The sequence below is a fragment of the Vombatus ursinus genome, unplaced genomic scaffold, assembly GCF_900497805.2.
Source record: "Vombatus ursinus unplaced genomic scaffold, bare-nosed wombat genome assembly UNPS02000577.1, whole genome shotgun sequence".
NCBI classification, from domain to species: Eukaryota; Metazoa; Chordata; class Mammalia; order Diprotodontia; family Vombatidae; genus Vombatus; species Vombatus ursinus.
The window spans coordinates 28,477,838-28,498,716 of NW_020940355.1; the positions used below are offsets into that span (position 1 = coordinate 28,477,838).

The 20,879-nt window shown below is 36.9% G+C and overlaps 1 protein-coding gene across 3 annotated transcripts in view; it reads right to left on the reverse strand.

Annotated features, from left to right (window-relative positions):
• RMDN1 (regulator of microtubule dynamics 1) overlaps positions 1 to 14,108 on the reverse strand; it is a 29,418-nt gene extending 15,310 nt beyond the window's left edge. For all 3 annotated transcript variants that reach the window (XM_027845580.1, XM_027845509.1, XM_027845643.1), the window contains exons 1-3: positions 13,953 to 14,108; positions 9,336 to 9,453; positions 538 to 625 (exon numbers count right to left, since the gene is read on the reverse strand). In XM_027845580.1, coding sequence (XP_027701381.1) covers positions 538 to 625; positions 9,336 to 9,453; positions 13,953 to 14,093 — 347 coding nt within the window. In that variant the 5' untranslated portion in view covers positions 14,094 to 14,108. The remainder of the gene's footprint in view (positions 1 to 537; positions 626 to 9,335; positions 9,454 to 13,952) is intronic.
• Positions 14,109 to 20,879: the final 6,771 nt, after the last annotated feature.

A 20,879-nucleotide genomic window follows, 5' to 3' on the forward strand; every position in this document is an offset into this window, starting at 1 on the left:
ACCATCCATGCTCACTTTAAAATCTGACTAGCCTATTACTTCCTAAATGACCTCTCTACCTCTGTCCAGTGGCCAGAATGGCAACACCCTCACTTCAATGGTCTCTTTCTCTGGCGAGTATCTTGCCAACCTCCATGTGAATAAGTGCTTACACCATTCATGCTTAGTTCAAACCTGAAACAGCTTGATACTCCCTGGATGACTTCTCCAAACAAACTCTCCTTGTCATCTCCTTTTTAAGTGTATTCCCTTATTAGAATAAAGTAAACTCCCTGAGAGCACGAACTTGCTTTTTTTTAACTTGTTTTTGTATTTCCGTCACATAACATGCCTTTTTTTCTTCTATGTAAGATAGGAGATACTACACAGTGAATTAAGCTTCTAACCATATTAAAAAAAATGCCAATTTGAAATATAGGACACAATAGTCATCTAAAAAAAATCTCCAAAACATGAAACATCATTTTACTTTTTAAAAGGCAAGAGGTTGAAAAAGATATGTCAGTCAAAAAACTTAGGCTACTATATACTGCATACCTTTGTTTGTATTGGGCTAGCAAATGATAAAGTTTTTCTATTTCTCCACTGCCATATAGGTAGTCTGCTTGTTCAAGGATTTCCTCAACTTCAGAGCATGTAAGGGGAGAGACAATAAATAAGAGTTTTAGCCAAATTAAAGATGCTAACAATGCTATCTAATAAGAATATGAACATACAATACATACATATATATGTAAATATAGATCCAGATATCCATTTATCCATATCTATATATAGATATCCACATATTTATACCTATATATAGTTATCCACATATCTACATATATAGATATATGTACATCAATATCTAGATAGATAGGTATATACAAATGTAGGTAGATATACATATACAGATATATAAAACACTTCCAAAACAATAAATGTGGTTATTACATATGGTTGTCATCTAAAAGCTTAGATTACAGATTCTGAAAGACAAAAACATACTGACATTCTATCAAACAATACACCATAAAAGACTTGAAAAATGTATTAATGATGATAATCACCCTGATGAGAATCAACCATAATAATGAAAACTACCCCATGGTACCTTCAAACTTTTCTATTTCTTATAATTGTCATCATTGTTGATGACTCTCACTGTTATAAAATGCAAAACAATACCAGAATAATACTGACTTCCAACATCATGTTAGCATGACTAATATCCATAAGGAGAAAACAACTGAAAAATAAAAACAGTCCTGAACTATGACATAAAATGACCTATGTAATAAAAACTAGAAAACCAAGGCAGGGAGTTTTAGAAAAGAAAAGGGCAAAAATAGAAACACATAAAGAACTGACAAAATAAACTGCATATAAAAACCATGGGAATATGAAGAATTTGGAATCACATTTCTGTCTATAAAAATGCAGGTTACTTGTCTTACACAACCTAATGTTGAGCTATACCTTAATGGTCTAATATTACATAGAAACAGTGTTTATATAGAAACTTTACCATTTTCATTTAAGCTAAATGAAGCTAAAAGCAAGCCTTACACACAAGAAAAAGGAAAGTTCACCTACAAAGACTTGGAGATGGCTTTTTAAAACAATTTTATCATCCTTTATAGACAAAGATAATGATACTGACCTAGAGTTACTAAGATATATGTTTGAAGTTGTTTTTCCAGCAGTCAAGATGGTAAATTTCTAAATTATTCAACCATACTATCTCATCCGATTTCATTATAAAAGAAACAGTTCTAAAGCTGTTAAAATCTAAAAAGATTAAGCAAGTAAACTGTGGCCAAGTAACTGAATGAAGCTAACTAAACCAATTCAACTCAACAAACATTTATTAGTGTCTACTGTATGCAAAGCACTCTGTTACACTCTGGGAACATAAAGAGAAAAAAGTGACCTATAAGGGAATTAAACATTTATTTCTTTAGTCATACTCTCATAAAAAAAATTAGGAAGTCAGATATAATTTCAAAAATCCCAAATTTTGTAAATTGTTTTGTGCCTATCACTGGAAGGATGGTTTTTGAAAAGCAGTAAAATACTGTTTTACCATAAACTAAGGCTTTTTGTTTCTCTAAGAATGTACACTAACCAAAATCTCAAACTCAATGTGACCAAAACTGAATTTATCAGATTTCTCCATTAAATTCACTCCTCCTTCAAACCTCCCTATTTCTGTTGAGGGCACCAGTATTCTTCAAGTCACCTAAGCTTATAGTTTTGGGGTCAACTCAGACAATTCTCTTTCCCTCACCCCCTCAAATCTAGTTTGCCAAGTCATGTTGATTCTACCATTATCACATTCCTCAAAACTATCCCCTTCCTTCCATTCAAACAGTTATCATCAATTTAGGTAACTTATTACCTCCCACTTGGACCATGAGGGTAGCTTCTTTACTGGTCTCTCCCCTCACCAATCTACTTTTTTACTGCACTACCAAATTATCTTTTAAAAGCACAATCATGATGCTTCTCTGCTCAAAAATCTTCAGCAGATCCATCTTACTGTCTTTAGAGTAATATACAAACCACCTAGTTTGGTTTTCAAGGCCTTTTATAACCTGGCTCCAGAATACCTTTCCGCCATTATTTCACACTACTTCTATTCAAGAAGCCTATATTCCAGCCAAATGGAATTAATATTACAGTTCCCTAAATGTCATTTAATCTCACACCTCCATACATTTCTACATTTTATCTCCTGTGTTGAACCAAAACTCCTACTCTTTACCTCTATTTATCAAAATCCTCTTCCCTCAAGGCCTAGGTCAGGTGTCACATCATAAATCCTCCTGTTTCCTCTAGCTGAAAGTATTTTCTCCTACCTCAAATTTTCCAAGAACACTCAGTCTAAATTCTTCCTCCCAGTCCCACTCCTTTCCTCACTCCTTTCATGGCATTACACTTATTTTTGTACATGTTTTATCTCCATATGCAGTACTCCCAGTGGAATGCAGAGTTCTTGGAGAGAAGAATCTGCATTATTTCAATTTTTTATTCAATTTTATTCAATTCAAATTTTTATTGAATTTTATTTAATTCAAAGTTTCACCTGCACTTGGTGCAGTACCTCACAAATAGTAGACACTGTTTACTGAATTGTTGCAATGAATTAATCTAATCTTTAACTTGTGTGCCTTATCTAATAAAAAATTATTTAAAGGTTATGTAAGTATAAATATGTATATCAATACATATATACAGATATATATATAAATATGTAGATATACACATATACATATTCCTGTACATACAAACACATCAGATTTTCCTGATAACTTTCTTTAATCTCGTTAGATTCCGTGATGAATATTTTTTAAAATCATGTGGCAGACTTAATTTTACAAGTTTGCTATGCATCTCATTTATTTTTAATTTGTTTCTCCATCAATCATTCAATCTCAAAAGACTGGGATTTAAGAACATAAATCCTTTTATAACGACTAAAGAGTAGTCTTATTATCTGATGTTAAGCAACAATGGAATTAATTATGCTAAATGAGGTTCACGTAACATGATGTGTTACTTACTAAACATGTAGAGTACTGAGTAATCCTGAGCACCAGTACATAAGAGAAAGATGACACTTTTTAAAACTTGAGCTATGAATTCCACATTCGACTGAGGCAATATGCAAAAATTTATGGATAAATTTAGTTAATTATTTCAACTAATTATTATACGCACTTTATACTCTCTTAAATCATTAATTTCTAAATTAATTTCTTAAATAATACAGTTCAGTATCATGACATAAATGTAGTCTTTTAAAATATTACTTCCTAATTTTCATGAAAGTCAAAAGTGTACAGTCAATAAGAAAAAAATACACTTACTATGACACTATAGACTTACATACTATGGTGGGAACATGTGCACCACTCCACATTATCTGCAAATCAGGTGTGTTTTTTTTTTTCTAAACTTGTTTAATGTTCTGTGTTTTTCCTGAAAATATTTTAAAAATAAGCTTACATTATTGACATAAAGAAGCCATGCTCTAAGAAATGGACCAAACTTCATTTTAAAATCTAAAATAAACAGAACTTGGGATGTAATTCTACTTATTATCATACAATGAAATTCTAAATTTAGTTACTAACCTCAAAGATGTCTAAGAGATACTTCTTGAATATTTCCTCAAACTTTTGAAAGAACAAGCCATAGTTTTTCTACATATACACAAGCAAGTAAACTGTGGTTGTCTCATTTGAAGGGGTAATTGCATTCTTTCTGCCAAACAACAGATTTCGCTCCTGAAAGAATGTTAAATACTCCTTTGTGTACAACTGACATGGCTCCATGACCACATTTCTGGGGCTCCTACCTAGGTGTTAAGAAGCAGAGTTAACAGCACCTGAACTCTAAGTCTCTAAATGGCTAATAAAAAAATAAGGCCTAATGAACCTAATCATAATTAATAATGACCTAATAAAGTAGACAGAAGCAGCAAGTACCACCACCTAATGAAGAAAGAGACGGGAACTCCTTAAGAAATTCATTTTTTAAACAAATGAAAGAAGATTGACCCACAGAAATGAATAGCTTCTCTATTCTTTTAAGCATTGTGCATGCAACTAATTTTGTCTCGGTAGAGCAGAAGAGTACCGGACTAGAAAAATGGTGATCTGAACTCTAGCCCACCACTAACTCAATGTGTTACCTCTCCAAGGTGCTTCTAGCACTAACAGCATATAATTCTACTTTATTCACCCCAGGAGAATTCATTTTCCCACATTTTAGTTATATAATGAAAGTGTCTCATATAGTATCATCTTTGTTCCTGGGCACTAAATTTTTTTTTGGCTAGGCAATGGGGTTAAGTGACTTGCCCAGGGTCACACAGCTAGTAAGTATTATGTGTCTGAGGCCAGATTTGAACTCAGGTCCTCCTGAATCCAAGGCCGATGCTCTATCCACTACGCCACCTAGCTACCCCCTGTGCACTAAATTTTAAGAGACATTGATAAAACTTTAATATTTGCAGAGAAGGATTTCTAAAATGATGTGATATCCTGAAATCATATCGTCTGGGAAATAGCTAAAGGAATGAGGGATGTCATAGCTTGGAGACTAAATAGTGACAGGATAGTTGCCTTCAAATATTTCAAAAATTGTCAGGTAGAAGAGTAATAAGGCATATTCTATAAAGGAAGCTCCACTTTAAGAACTGAGTAACAATTAGATTTGTTTAAAAAATGGAAAACAAAGTATCAAGTATCCTGTCACTCCAAGTGTTCCAGCAGAGGCTACAAGACTTGTTAGGGCTGTCCAGATCCCTGCAGAGGGTTGGAGGGTGGTGAGAATCACTGTTAATCATTGGCGCCACCTAGTGGCAAAAATCACCCAGTGACTGATTTAAATTGAGTTTCATTCCCACATAACTGGATTCACATTAAAACTATCTTAAATGTTAAATAAAACAATCTTTAATTCATCTCTAAAACCCCTGGGCCAAAAAGCATATGAATTAATCCCAATAAGCAGACAAAACACTTTAAATTTATGTGACCAAGCACTAAAAAAAGATCTAGAGAAAGAAATCATTTTTCACTAATTGCTTGCAGATTATCATGAAATTAGATACTAATTGCCAAAAGATACTAAGATTAGAAATTATAAAGTAAACAAATGTTAGAGTAAATTACTTTAGAATGATTATATGGAACAATGTAAAATTTGTAAATATTAATAATGTGAAATTTCATAGAATTATTCTGTTTTAAAAGGTAATTAAGATAATCTACAATTACCTATTTTAGTTCCTATCTTTAACAATCAAAATTGGTGGTCAGGATTATCTCATAGAAAATTAGAAATGAATGATCCAACTTTTAGTTTAAGAAAATTAGGATAATTAAATAATAATTAATATCCTAAACTCTCAGAATAATCTTCAAAATATTCAAGGTCTGCTTAAGGAGACTGCTGTAAAGTATCAAAAGCGATTTTCAAAACATACTGGAGAATATATAAAATAAAAACCTATAAATAAATGATACTGCAATTCATTTTAAAGAGTAAAAAAATGTTTAGAAATATTACAATAAAATATTTCAAAAATCTAAAGATATGAACATCTTTAACTATACTCTGCCATTACAGAAGCTTCTTTTTTAAAAAAATCAGTCATATTCATTTAAAAATATATTAACCTTTCATTTAATTTTCAAAATGGTTTATTTGGTTTTCTAGTCATTCATTTTGCTAATACAACTATTTCCAGCCTGGGAAGGAGACTGGAGTCATGTAGTGAAAAGAGTACTAGTTCTTCTATTAACCAGATAAAGAACTAGTTGAACTGTTTAACTTCCTTAAGTTTCAATTTCTTCTTCTATTGTCTCAACTATTTCCCAGGATTGCTATGAAAATTAAAGAAGATAATGTGATAGAGTAGAAAGGGCACAGATATTAAGTCCAAGGACCTGAGTTCAAATCCCAAACTCTGATACTAACTTACAGGTATGCCCTTAGGGCAAGTCATTTAATCTCTTTGACTTCCAGTTGCCTCATTTATGAAAATGAAGGGATCTGATTTAATGATCTCTAAATGATGAGATTCTTGGTGAGTCTTCCTTTACAATTTGAATACAGGATGCTTCCTGTCTCTCAGGCAAACTGCTCTTTCTCACACCTGACATACCAACTCTAAACCCATGTTCTTGTACTGCTTTCCCTCATTTCCACCTTAAAATCTCTAGCTTCCTTTACAGTTCAACTTGTGCCCATTTCTAAATCAATAGTGTCAAACTCAAACAGAAATGAGGACATTAATCCATACGTAAGGATCGCTGGGGACCACACAATGACTTAGTTTAAAAGTATAATATTATCTGTATTTTGTTGTATTTTTATTTATTTTGTTAAATATTTCCCAATTTCATTTTAATCTGGAGTTGGCCTCACTCAGGAGTGTCATGGGCCTAACACTTCTTTTCTACGTGAAGCTTTTATTTATCTCCTCAGATGTTACAGCTTTCCCTCTCACATTACTCTGTATTTGCTATGTGCAGATGTGAGTGCTTGCATGCATTCGTGTGTGTACATTGTCTCCTCAAAAGAATTTAAGTTCCTTGAGGGCAGGGACTTTCATTTTTGCCTCTCTATCCCCAGCACCTCGCACAATCCCTGCCACATAACAGATATTTAATAAATAAATTGCTTATTGATTGTCTGACCACTCTCTAAGAACCCTTATAATTCCAATGCCTATATTTTATGACAATATTGTACACTATTTAAAAAGCTTCAAGTACTATAGAAATATAATGTACTCTTATTAAATATTTGCCAAAGATTCCAGATTGAGTTGGTGGTATAACCAAGACTGCTCTGGAGCTTCAGTGGCACTTTGTGCTAGCAGCAACAGAGAACCACTTAAACTTACTAAAAAATGGAATAACATAATCAGATCTGTGCTTTAGGAATATCAACTAATCGTATTTCTTGAGCTATGTTTTCATATTATTTCTTTACTTTCTGTGAATTTTTTTTTACTTGGAACCACCAGGTTATAAAGAAGGTATATGTTTTTACCTGACAGATATACTATTGGTAGATTATTCAGTAATCTGAAAACAGAACAATTGGTAACTGACAAGTGCTTTAAAATTCTGGATGGCTTCTTTTCTTCCTTTTTCTTGTGCAACCAGCAGCCTGTTACTGTCTATGACTAACTGTAAGTGCTTATCATGGAATAAATTGTTTTCCTACATAAAAAAAAAGGAATATCAACTAATCAACAATCATTTATTAAGTACCTACTTCATGCTAGACACTGTGCAAAATATCACTGTGTCAGTTGTGTAGAAGATGAATTAGAAAGGAAAGAGACTGGACAGAGAAAGATCAATTGGGGGTGAGGGGTGGGGGCAGGCGTTTATGCCATAGTCCAGCCAAGAGCTAAGGAGCACTTGGGGTGGCTGGCTGTGCAAGTAGAGAATGGGACGGATGAGAGGAGGCAGTACAGAGAAAAGGGCATGAATTCTGAATCGGAAGACCTAGGTTCAAATCCCTGTGATGCTTACTTTACTTGGGTGGCCTTGGCCAAATCCCTTCACCTCTCTAGATCTCAGTTTCCTTAATTGTAAAATGAGGGAATTTGGTTATATGGTCTCTCTTACAATTCTCTATCTATTTCCCTATGATCCATCTTTTCCCACTGACAAGTCTTGGCAACTGAATGGCTGAAATAGGGCAGAAACAAAAGGAAGAGATGAGGATGACTGAAGTTGTGAACCTAGGTGACTGAAAGGGTAGTGAAAAGAAAAAGAAGAGCAGGTCAGGAGAAGAAGTGAGTCAGGTGGGGAAGTATGAGTTCTCTTTTGGACACACTGAATTTGAGAAGTCTATGGGACAACAATCAGATGGAGATGTACAGTAGGCTATTGGGGATATAGGACTTGACCTCAGGAGAAAGATGAAAGTTACCCATATACACACAGGAGTCATCTGCAGGGAGATGTGAGTTGAACCCATGGAAGTTGAGAGATCTCCAAGGAACATGATAGAGAGAAGAGGGCCCAAGCCAGAGTCCTAAGTTACATTCACACATGGGGATGGGTCAAAGATGGTAATCCAGCAAAGAAGACTGAGAAATCCAAAGATAATCGTTTTGACTAACAGCCTCAAATTCCTTACCTACCACAACTTTTAACAGGACTATGTTGCAAAACTAACGGATTAGAGGAAAATTCTTTTTTCCTTTACCTATCTAGCTTGTGGTCGTAGGTTTCATGAATGACAGAAAACAAGGGTCATGGATAATTCACCAATGAAAAAGATACATGAATATTCCAAATTTTATTATGGCTATGTCTAAATATATACTGGCTCTGATTTGTTTATACATTGGCTATTTCACATCAAAACATCAAAACCTATTTGATTTTTTTTAACTTTTTAATTAATTGTGTTTGTTATAATTCAATATTTATTTATGTACGTTGCCTGTTACTGTTATCCTCTGTTCAAAGCCCATGTTGTTATACTTCTTTTTCTTCCTTCTTGAGTAGATCAAAAAGAAGGCAATAGATAATGCTGGTAATATGGACTCTTTATATCACTGTAGGTAGATACCACTGATCTATTATTAAAAGGCAGCCCAAATTATGACAGAAATAAGGCATATTGTCATGCCACACCACCAAGTTCACAAGAGCAGAAAATATTTGTTCAATGCCTACTATACCTGTTTTACTATATATTATTTTGCCAAGAACAAAACAAAACAAAACCCATATGTACACACAAAAATAACTCAAACATTACATTTTTAAAAACACAATAATAAGCTTTTAAGACACTGAACTAACACTTACCATTGACTTCAGCGTGAACCACAGCAGACTGAGAAATCAGTTGATAAGTTTCAAAGCCCAAAGAAGACAATGCTGAGATTATAAGGCCCCTTTTGAAAACTACAGCATTTCCAAGAATCTAAGGAAGCAAATGGTGTCAGTCATCAAACTGCTGCAAAATGTGACTTGATATCCTTGACAAAAATTACATCATTTTTTTTCCTGTCTGCTTCCCTCCCCCTAAATAACACATCTTAAGGATAATGGATAGTCAAGGAAAGTAATTACTTATTTTGACAAATTCTTTAGTGAGACAAATTTCACACCAATACAACATTTATAATCAAGGTTTTCTTCACTTCTTAGAGACAGTAAGATTTAATACAGTCTAGTGAATAAGGCTAGCTGCTATGGGGTAATCTTGTGTGAGATCTTGGGCTACATCAATTCACAAGGTGATTTATTAAGCTGGACAGAAGTTGTGAAGGTGGAAGACACCTCAGAGACCACCTAGCCCATTTTATGTTTGGCCTACAGGGAATTATTTAGAGGAAAGAACTGAGATCTAGGGAGGATGACTTGCCCACAGTCACACAACTAAGTAAACATCAGAGGTGGGATTTAAACCCAGGTTTTCTGACTCCAGAGCCACTGCCCTTTCTGCCACCCTATGATGCAAATATTTAAAGTATAAGAAAGAAAGAAATTTGTACTCACATACTTAGGGGTAGCCAGATATCTAAAAATTTTTGGTTTGAAAAAATCCAACATTTAGTTTAAAATATTTAGTTTAAAAAAGTTAACCACATCTCTGAGAGTCTAAGAGAGGGAGAGTCCTCTGAAATTTGCTTTAATATATGTATAACAGTATTACTTATTACATACCTGTCCTGATTCAAAATAAATGACAGGGCAAAGAGTAAATAGTAAGGGTTGGTTACAGAACCAAATGGATTTGGCAACTATTTGGACAAGTGGTGGGGATGGCTGGTGTTTGCAAACACTTAACAGTATACATACTAGACACTTTAATAAATGTCTGCTGAAAATTATAAAAACTTTGAGGTACCCCCTCACACTATCATATGGGCCAATATACGGCAGAATAGGAAAATGATAAATATTGAAGATGTGGGAAAATTGGGACACTAATGCATTGTTGACGGAGTTATGAACTGATTGAACCATTTCGGAGAACAATTTGGAACTATGCCCAAAGGACAAACAAACTGTGCATAACCTTTGATCCAGCAATACCACTACTAGGTCCATATGGGATATTAAGAGATCATTAAAAAGGGAAAGGACCCACATGTACAAAAACATTTATAGCAGCTCTTTTTATGGTGACAAAGAATTGGAAATTGAGGGAATGTCCATCAATTGGTGAATGGTTGAACAAAATGTGGTATATGAATATGAGGGAATATTATTTGTACTATAAGAAATGACAAGCAGGAAGATTTCAGAAAAACCTGGACTTAAATAAACCGATGCTGAATGAAGTGAGCAGAACCAAGAGAACATTGTACACAGTAACAGCAACACTGTGCAACGATCAACTAGGATTGACTTAGCTCTTCTTAGCAATACAATGATCCAAGACAATTCCAAAGGCTCATGATGGAAAATGCTATCCATATCTAGAGAAAGAAGTATGGAGTCTGAATGCAAAGTGAAGCATACTATTTTCACTTTCTTTTTTCATGTTTTTTTTCCCTTTGTTCTATTTCTTCTTTCATAACATGACTAATGTGGAAATGTTTTACATAATTGCACAGGTATAGTCTCTATCAGACTGCTTACTGTCTTGGGGAATGTGGAGGGGAGAAAGGAAGGGAGAAAAATTTGGAACTCAAAATCTTTCCAAAAATGAATGTTGAAAATTGTCTTTACATGTAATTGGAAAAAATAAAATACTATTAAATAAATTGTTAAGAGCTAATAACTGAATAGAGTGAGACTGGGACCTAGCACAAAAAGGAGTTTCAAAGGGAAGTATATAAAATTAAATAGGTGAGTATATACTGATTTGCTGAGAACTACATGCTTTTGATAAAGCTTGATTACAAGGGCACTTGCAGACAGGAAATGCACCTGGACCAAAACCAGCTGGGAAAAAGGAATAAGATGAAAGAGGGGAAAGCAACTGTATAAGTACCACAGGAGGGATTGGGGGGGGAGGAGCAGAAAACCTAAGATGAACCTTCTACCCTTGGAATTTCTATGTCAAAGGTAAACAAATACATGGATATGCAATTATGCAAGCAGAGAGGGGGAAATGTTATGTAATTTTAAAATGAGGGTAATAATTAATGATATAAATGTCCCTTCCAGGCAGTCAGAAAACAAGTCTTTTTTAGTACCTACTACGTGCCAGACACTGCGCTAAACACTAGGTATACAAAGAAAGATAAAAGACAGTTCCTGCTTTCCTCTCAGTCTAATGGGGGAGACAACTTGTTCACAACTATGTACAAACAAGGCAGATACATGATAAATTTGGTACTACAATTAGGGGGACTCAGAAGAAGCTTCCTGTAGAAGGAGGGATTTTAGCTGGGACTTGAAGAAAGCAAGGGAAGCCAAGAGGCAGAGATGAGGAGGGAGAAAATGCCAGGCATGGAGAACTAAAATGCATGAAGTCAGGAAATGGAATATCTTGGGAAGGAACAGCCAGGAGGCCAGTGTCACTGTATCAAAGAGTGTGTGGACGGGAGTAATGTGCAAGAAGATGAAAAGGTAGAGGGGGACTGGATTATCAATTATCAATTATCTGAATGTCAATGATAGTCAGTTTTTTAAGTAGTTGAGGTGACAGTCAGACCTGCACTTATGATCACTTTGACAGCTGAGTGGAGAAAGATTTGTAGCAGGCAGACCCACTAGTGATAGCCCAGGTATGAGGCGATAAGGGCCTGTGAACCACGGTGGTAGCACTATCAAAGGAAAGAAAGGGGTGTAGGCAAGAAAGTTTATGAAGGTCATGGCAACAAACTGGATTGCAGGAGGGGAGAGTGTGGGCTCTAGATTTCCAGCCTTGGTGACTGGGAGGATAGAGGAGCCCTTAATAGTAAAAGGAAAGTCAGGAAGAAGGGAAGGTTTAGTTGGAAAAATAAGTTCAATTTTGGACATGCTGATTTTAAAATGTCTATGGGACATCCAGTTTGAGATGTTCAACAGGCAGTTGGATCTGTGAGACTAGAAGCAAGCAGAAGAGTAGGGCTGGATAAATCGATTTGAGAATCATCTGCGTAACTGAACCATGATAATTGAATCCACGGGAGAAGAGAACTGAGCCCAAAACAAAAGCCACATACTGCCGGGATATGGGGGTTGTAAGAGTAAAGTAGTTGAGGATGACCAGCAGAGCTGAATTAGGTTTGCAGGGCACACTAAGACATTCAATTCTCCTTAGTTGTATTGAGCAATGAATAAAAGTGTCATTAAATATCTAAATCATGGAACACTTACTTATTCTTTTGTCTGCAACTCCACATGTATATCCAAGTAAAACAATCCAGTAGGCAGTTGGAAGTACATTATTAGCACTCTGGGGAGATGAGAGGGAGGAGACTGATTTGGGAGCCATAGGAATAGAGGTGATAACTGAAGCCAGACATAGGAATAGATGAGGTTGTCAAGGGTAAAACTGTAGAGAAAGAAAAGAACAGTTCAAGGACAGAAGCCTGAGGTACACCCATGTCTAAGAGGTCAAAGTATGAGGATCCAGCCAGTAAAGTAGAAAGTCTGCCAAGGGAACGCTGGATTTGGTGACAATATACTAGTGACTTTGGAAAGAACAGCTGCCCAAGAGCACTGGGCAACGAAAGCCAGATTACAAGGGGTCGGAAAGCGAGCAGTTTTAAGAGTCAAAGTTTTAAGCAGGGTTTGTTGGTCTCTTTTAGAAAAGAAGGCAAAGTCGTGATGGAAAATGCTATCCACATCCAAAGAAAGAACTATGGCGTTTGAATGCAGATCGAAGCATACTATTTGCTATTTTTTTTCCTCTTCTGTTGAGTTTTGTTTCCTCTTTCTGGTGGTTCCTCCTATTGGTTCTAAATCTAACTTACAACATCACTAATGTGAAAGTATGTTTAATAGGAATATACATGTATAGCCTATATCAGACTGCGAACCTTCTTGGGGAGGGAGGGAGGGAAACAAGGGGTAGAAAAATTTTAAACTCAAAAGCATATGGAAGTGATTGTTGATAAACAAAAATAAATTAACAAATAAAAAAAAGAAATGAAGGCAAAGATCAGAAACCAACAAACCCCACTTAAAGTGAAAATAAACCGGTATTTAAGGACAGTCGGGACGGAAGGCTCTTCGCTGCCCGGGACCGAACCTGCCGGCAGGTGTACCGGGCTTTAGGCTTTGCAAAGCACTCTACACGCGGTACCTCGTTTGAGCCTCACACAGCCCTTGGTGCTATCATCCCCATTTTACAGATGAGGAAACTGAGGCCGACGGCGGTTAAGTGACGAGGCGGAGTCGGGGCAGAATTCAAAACCGGGTCTTCCACACCGTCCGTCCCCCACCTCACCCCCGCCCTTCAGCCCAGCCAGCACCCCATCTACCGCGCCACCCCCGCAGGCACCTAAGACACCGACCCGGGGAAGGCGGAGGAAATACCTCGCTGCCACCCAGCCGAAGGCTCGGACCGCCCCGCCGCCCGCAGCCCACCGCCTCGGGCCCCGCCGTAGCCCGGAGCCGCGTGCGAAGGTGGGTGCGAAGGTTCGGGGGAAGCCCGCGCAGCCGCACCGCGAACGCCATCGCCGGCACTGAGCCGCCAGGCCAGAAGCCGTCCTCGGCCCCGCCCCTCACGGGGCAAAGGGCAGGGAGGAGGAGGAGGCTGCCTCCTCGGAAGTGCCACGAGGGGAAACAAGGGCCCGGCTCTGGACGTTCCGCTCGAACCGCCGAGAGAAGTCGGCCAAAGCTTCCCGGGAAGACCCCGCCCCCGAGCTGCTCAGACTCGGAGCATGCGCTAAGGGGCGCCCTTCGCTCTGGCTCGTACGTGGTTGGTGCTTGTGGTCTCTCTCTTTAAGAACAGGGACTTCTTTTTTTTTGGCCTCTCTTTACATCCCCAGCGCTTAGCTGGGACACAGTAGGCATTTGGTGACTTGCTAACTGACTCCGTGCCAGGCGACCTACGGGTTACAGGTTTGTTGTGCAAGAATTTCCTACTAGGAGGAGCAGCTCAGTGTCGCAGTGGATAGAACACCGGCCCTGAGGACCTGAGTTCAAATCCGACCTCAGACCAAACACTTAATACTTATTAGCTGCGTGACCCTGGGCAAGTCACTTAACCCCAATTGCCTAAAAAAATAAAATAAAAAAGAATTTCCTCCTGGGGCAGCTAGGTAGTGCAGTGGATACAGCACCAGCCATGGAGTCAGGAGGCCCTGAGTTCAAATCCGGCCTCAGACTTTTGACACTTACTAGCAGTGTGACCCTGGGCAAGTCACTTAACCCCATTGCCTAGCCAAAAAAAAAAAAGAAAGAAAGAAAGAAAAAAAAAGAATTCCTCCTAGCACATGACCAGTCTTTTAGGGGAAGCCTGGCAGGTACACAAAATTCTACAATATGGTACGCCTAGAATCAAGTGTCCTGATAGTAACCACAGATAGAGCGCTCTAAAGGTGGAGGAGTGCATTACTAACTTCGGGGAGGGGTACTTAACCTTGTGTACGTGTGTGATGGATACTTCTGACTGTCTAGTGACGTTTGCATATGGAACCTTCCACAATCAATCAATCAATCAATATTTAATGCCTATTGGAAAGCTAGGTGGCGAAGTGAGTAGAGTGCTGGACCTGGCAGAGTCAAGAAAACTTAAGTTCAAATCCTGCCTCAGATACTTCTAGTTCTATGACTCTAGGCAAGTCTCTTAACCCTGTTTGCCTCAGTTTCCTGGTCTGGAAAAATGACATGGAGAAGGAAATGGTAAACCACTTCAGTGTTCTTGCCAAGAAAACCTCAAATAGAGAAGAGCCCGACACAACTAAACAACCAGAAGCACCTATAGTGTTGGTACTATTAGGCATTGTCCTAATCTCTGGCAATACAAAAAGAAGCAAAAAAAACCAGTCCCTGCCCTCCAGGAGCTTACAATCTAATTGGGGAGATAACATGCAAACAAAGCAAACTCAAGATAAATAATTCACTGGGGGAAAGCACTTCACAGAATAGTGTTTTTAAATACATAAAATACAATTCACAGGATTACCAATTATATTGAAATAAAGATGTATTTTTTTCTCTTCCAAGAGGTACCTGAAATCTATCCAGTGTGAGAAATGAATATTTCTTTCTTATATTTAATAACTATTGTATTAGCACCAAGGTTTTTCCCCTTTTCTACTTCCTCATCCAGAAACCAATCAGGGTGGGAAATCTGTCTTAAAGATTTACCCCAGGCCAAGATCTAATCAGATGGAAATTCTAAATTTGGGCTAATGGGTGTATTCCTGCTTATTGTGTTTGCTTTGACAGATCCAGGGAAAGGTTGATTCTACCTTTTATCAAGACAGGTGATATGGAAATTGATGTCTCTTGGACCAAGATTTGAGTGACCTAAGTCTCTACTCCAAGACCTTCATTTTAATGTAGCCCATACCTCCCATGGTGTTAATCAATACAAATTGATTGCCATACCCCAGGAATACCTACTTTTCCAAGGGCATGTAAACTGTGACCCCACCATCATTAAGGGTCTTTGGTCTAGAGAGACAGCCAAATGATCATCCTTTTATTAATAATGTGCTAGCCTTATTAATAAAATGATTTGTTACCCAGAAACTATGTCTTTCTAAGAGCTCTAGTCTTAGAGGATAGGAGCTGGACCTGAGATTAGGATTAGATTAGGATTAGATAAGGAACGCTTGGGTGAGAAAACACCTTCTACTAATGCAGGTTAGCACTTTGCAATTTATAGAGAGTTTCCTAAGGCCCTGGGAGGTTCTTTCACAAGGTCACTAAGACTCTATGTGTTACAGAAGGGACTTGAACTCGTCTTCCTAATTCTGAGGCCAGCTTTCCTCATTCTGACTTGCTGACTCTCATATATTATCTATGATGGGGGATGGGATTTGCACTGGACCCCTAAAAGGACCCCAAAGACCCTGAATCAAGTCTCTGGCATTTGCCTGAGGCACACGGCCTATCCCAGTATAATCCTTTTAACTGCCCTTTCATTGTGGCCCTCATTGTCTGCACCTGGCCCTACCCCAGGCTATGTCACCACTCCTTAATTCCATCTAGATCTCTTATCTTCCAGTCACCCCAAACTATTGGCCAGTCCTTGATCACATCCAGATCATCCCACAGTCTCTGTCCTTAAGAGTCTGGCCTGCTTCTATTGACAATACAATAAACCTTGTCTCTGACTGAAAGAAGGCTTGAGTTGAATTCTTTCAAGGCAGACCCATTCCTTTTGCCCTCGAATTTTGGGGTTCCCAGCACCCTTAGACCACAATATCTCCTTTAAACTTCACAAAAATGCTGTGAAGTAGCTACGACAAGGATTATTATCTTCATTTTACTTTATCTTCATTTACAAATAAGGAAATTGAGGCTCAGGTTCTACCAAGGTCCCCTAGTCTTAGAAGTAGAATTTGAACCCAGATCTTTCTTTGTTGCAATTACAAATGGAATAATATTTGTAAAGCACTTAGCAAAGTGCCTGGTAAGTGCTATAGAAATGTTAGTTATTACTGTTGTTATTATACTCCATGTTAGCAATGTTGCAAATTATAAAATTGAAAATTGATTTTAATTCTATTTGTAAGACTTATTCAAGCTGGCATAGGTTAATACTTTTTCATACTCTCATACCCTGTGAGTCTAAACTCCTTACCCTTATAACTTCCCCTTTCAGGGAAAAACATGCCTTACCTCAGTTTTATTTGCCACACAACTGATTGAAACTTGACTAGATTGAGGTTTCTTACTGATATATCCTGCTTTAGCAGGTTTTGCTTTTTTATTTTGTTATAGAGGATAGAAAGCTGTTCTGGGAGTCAGGATAACCTGGGTTCTTTCACCACCTCTGACATGTAGTGGTTGTCACTTTAGACAATTCATTTAATCTCTAAGACTATACATTTCCTAGGTGCTCATTTACATTTTAAAGGGAATTTCCTCAACCCGAGTTCCCATTCAATATCAGTGAAATCATAGTTCTTATTAAAAGAATCTTTCATATGAACAGGTTCTACAGCAGGATAGGGGGCTCACTAGAAGCAACATAATGTAGTCAAAAGCATGCTGAATTTGAAATCACAAGTCCTGAGTTACATCTTGGTTCTGCTCCTTGCTAGCTATGAAACCTTGGGTCACTTTTCTGCTTCCAAATTCCATGATCCAATAACTCTTTGGCTGATGTGATAAAGAAAGGTCTGGGAGAGGAGGTCACATTTCCCCCTCCCCCCCTCTTTTTTTTTAATTTTAATTTTTATTTATTAAATTTTTTTTTAGGAGGTCACATTTAATCTAGGTCTTGTAGAATTTCAGGAGGTAAAGAGATGAGACTAGAGGGAATGAAGGACATTCTAGTTTGGCAAAACAGGCAAAGAAAAACATGAGAATGAAAAAAAAAAACAACTCTATCTTTGTAAAGGACATGAAAAGTATTTGGTTAGAGCCAGCAACTTTTAAAATATATATGAGGGCCTCTTTTTTAATATAGAAAAAAATGACAATTTCAAAATTGGAAGGAACTGCCTCTCCTCTTTACTTCATAACCCCCCAAAAGTCCTTCTAAAAACATACCCAACAAATGGTCATCCAAACTTTGCTTGAAAATCTCTGGTGAAGGAGAACCCAATACCTCTTAAAGCAAACTATTTCATTTTTGGATAGCTCCAAAGACAAAGGATAGAGCATCTCCAGGATAGGTGGAGCTCTCTACATGAGGCAGTTAGGAAGCATAATGGGTAAAATTCTGAACTTGGATCAGGAAGACCCGAATTCAAATCCCACCTCAGACACTTACTAGTTGTGTGATCACAGGCAAGTTACTTTAATATCTGCCTGCCTCCGTTTCCTTATCTGAATAATGGGTATAATAAAAGGACCTACCTCCCAGGGTTTGTCATGAGAATCAAATGTAGTAAGCTTTTTAAACCTTAAAGCACTACATAGATATTAGGTTTACTATGATGATTATTCTATCTCCTTGTCTCTATGGTTTTTGTTGGCTGTCTCCCATACCTAGACATATTCTTTCCCCACCTTGGTCTCTCCGAATTCTTGGTTTCCTTCAAGACTCAGCTTAAGCATCACCTCCTACATGAAGATCCCCTTTCTTGAGATCCCATCCCCGTAAAAAACAAAAGTACTTGTATTCATTTGACATATATTATATATATACTTGCATACATACACATTCTTCCCACATTAAAATACAAGGTCCTTGAGGACACGGACTGTTTTGCTTTTGCTGATGTTTCTACAACGCTAATTATCTCATTGCTATCCAGACTCTTCTTCTCCAGGTTAAACATCAGCTTATTCTTCAGCTGATCTTCACTTGGCTTGAATTCTAGGCACTTAGTAATTTTATTTATCTCTTCTGCATGCTCTGTAGCTTATCAATGGCCTCTGTAAAATGTGATGTAGAGAACTAAACACAACAAAGCTGTGGTCTGACCAGGTTGGAATGTAGGATAACTTTTACCTTTTTATTCTAGGAAGCTATGCGTCTCAACATAGGACAATATTTTGTTAGATGTTTTGGCTGATAGTCCAGCAAACCCCCAGGTCTTCTTAACGTTAATTTTTGTCTATCCAGCCCCCACCCCCAACCCCATTTAGTTTTTGTGAAGTTAGTTTCTTGGAATCTCTTAATTTTTTTTCTTTTTTTTAAAAATATGTTTTTATTGATGTCTTCTGTTTCTTACATCACCATAGTTATTGCCAATATTCTTCTTCCTTTTCTTTCCAGAGAACTATCCCATATAACTGATAGTATTTTTAAGAGGAAGAAAAAAATCAATGCAACTGATCAATAAATTGAAAAAGTCCACAATTATGTGTAATGTATAACACCTGTGGATCTTCCATCTCCATGAAGTGGTGGGTTGGGGATGTCTTCTAATATTTCTTCACTTGAGTCATACTTGTTCTTTATAATTTTGTTACATTCACTTTTGATTTTTTGGTTATGGTCATTCTTTCCATTTCCATCACTGAAGTTATCATATATACTGTTTTCTTAGCTCTGCTTACTTCATTCTATATGAGTTCATGTAGATCTTTCTATGTTTCTTTGTACTCATCACATGCATCATTTCTTCCAGAACAGTAATATTCCATTACATTCCTGTACTGTATTTTGTTGAGCCATTCTGCAGTTGATAAACATCTACTTTGTTTCTAATCTTTGCTATCACAATAAGTATTGCTATAACTATTTTGGTGTGTACAGGGACTTTCATCTTATAGATAGCTTTTTTGAGGTATAAGCCCAATACTGGAATCTCTAGTTCAAAGTATATGAACATTTTAGTCATTTTATTTGAATAATTCCAAATTGCTTTGAGGAGGAACCTCAGGATTATTTTGATTTTCATTTTTCTTATTAGTGATTTGAGGCATTCTTTCTTTTTCCTCCTTTTTAATAGTATTTTATTTTTTTCCAATTATAAGATTTTTTACACTCATTTTTACAAAATTTTGAGTTCCAAATTATCTCCCTCTCTTCCTCCTCTCCCCTTTTTCTAAAATGGTAAGCAGTTTGATATAGGTTATATATGTGCAATCATGTAAAATATATTTCCATATTAGTCATATTGTGAAAGAAGAAACAGACCAAAAGGAAAAAGCCATGAAAAAAAAATTTTGAGTGAAAATAGTTTGCTTTGATATGAATTTAGAGTCCCTCAGGTCTTTCTCTGGGTGTGGACAGCATTTTCCATCATGAATGATTTGGAGCATTCTTTCATGTAGTTGTGAAGACTTTGAAATTCTTCTTTTGAGAAATGTTTGTTTATTATCTATTGACCACTTATCTATTAGAGATGGCTATTACTCTTACATATATTTATTAATTGATTATATATAGGATAACAAACTCTTATCAGAGAAATTTGAAATAAAGACTTTTTTTCCCATTTGACTCCTCCCATCCTATCCCAGAATCATTAATTTTGTCTGTGCAGAAGCTTTTCAGTTTCATGTAATCAGTTATTTTATTTAATCTTTTATAATTACTCTAATTGTTTGGTTAAGAATACATCTTTTACTAATAGATATGAGAAGTATATGATCTGTTTCTCTTCTAATTTTTTAATAGTCTGATCATTAATGTTAAAGTTCTGTATCCATTTAGAATATAATGAGGAATACACAAGGTGTTGATCTTAGCCCAATTTCTACTGGACTACTTTCCAGTTTTCCCAGCAATTTTTAAAATTGTTATTTTTTTTTAAATTTTTTGGGATGGCGGGGCTGGGCACTGGGGTTAAGTGACTTGCCTGGGTCATACAGCTAGTCCTCCTGACTCCAGGGCCGGTGCTCTATCCACTGTGCCACCTAGCTGCCCCTATTTATTTTATTTTT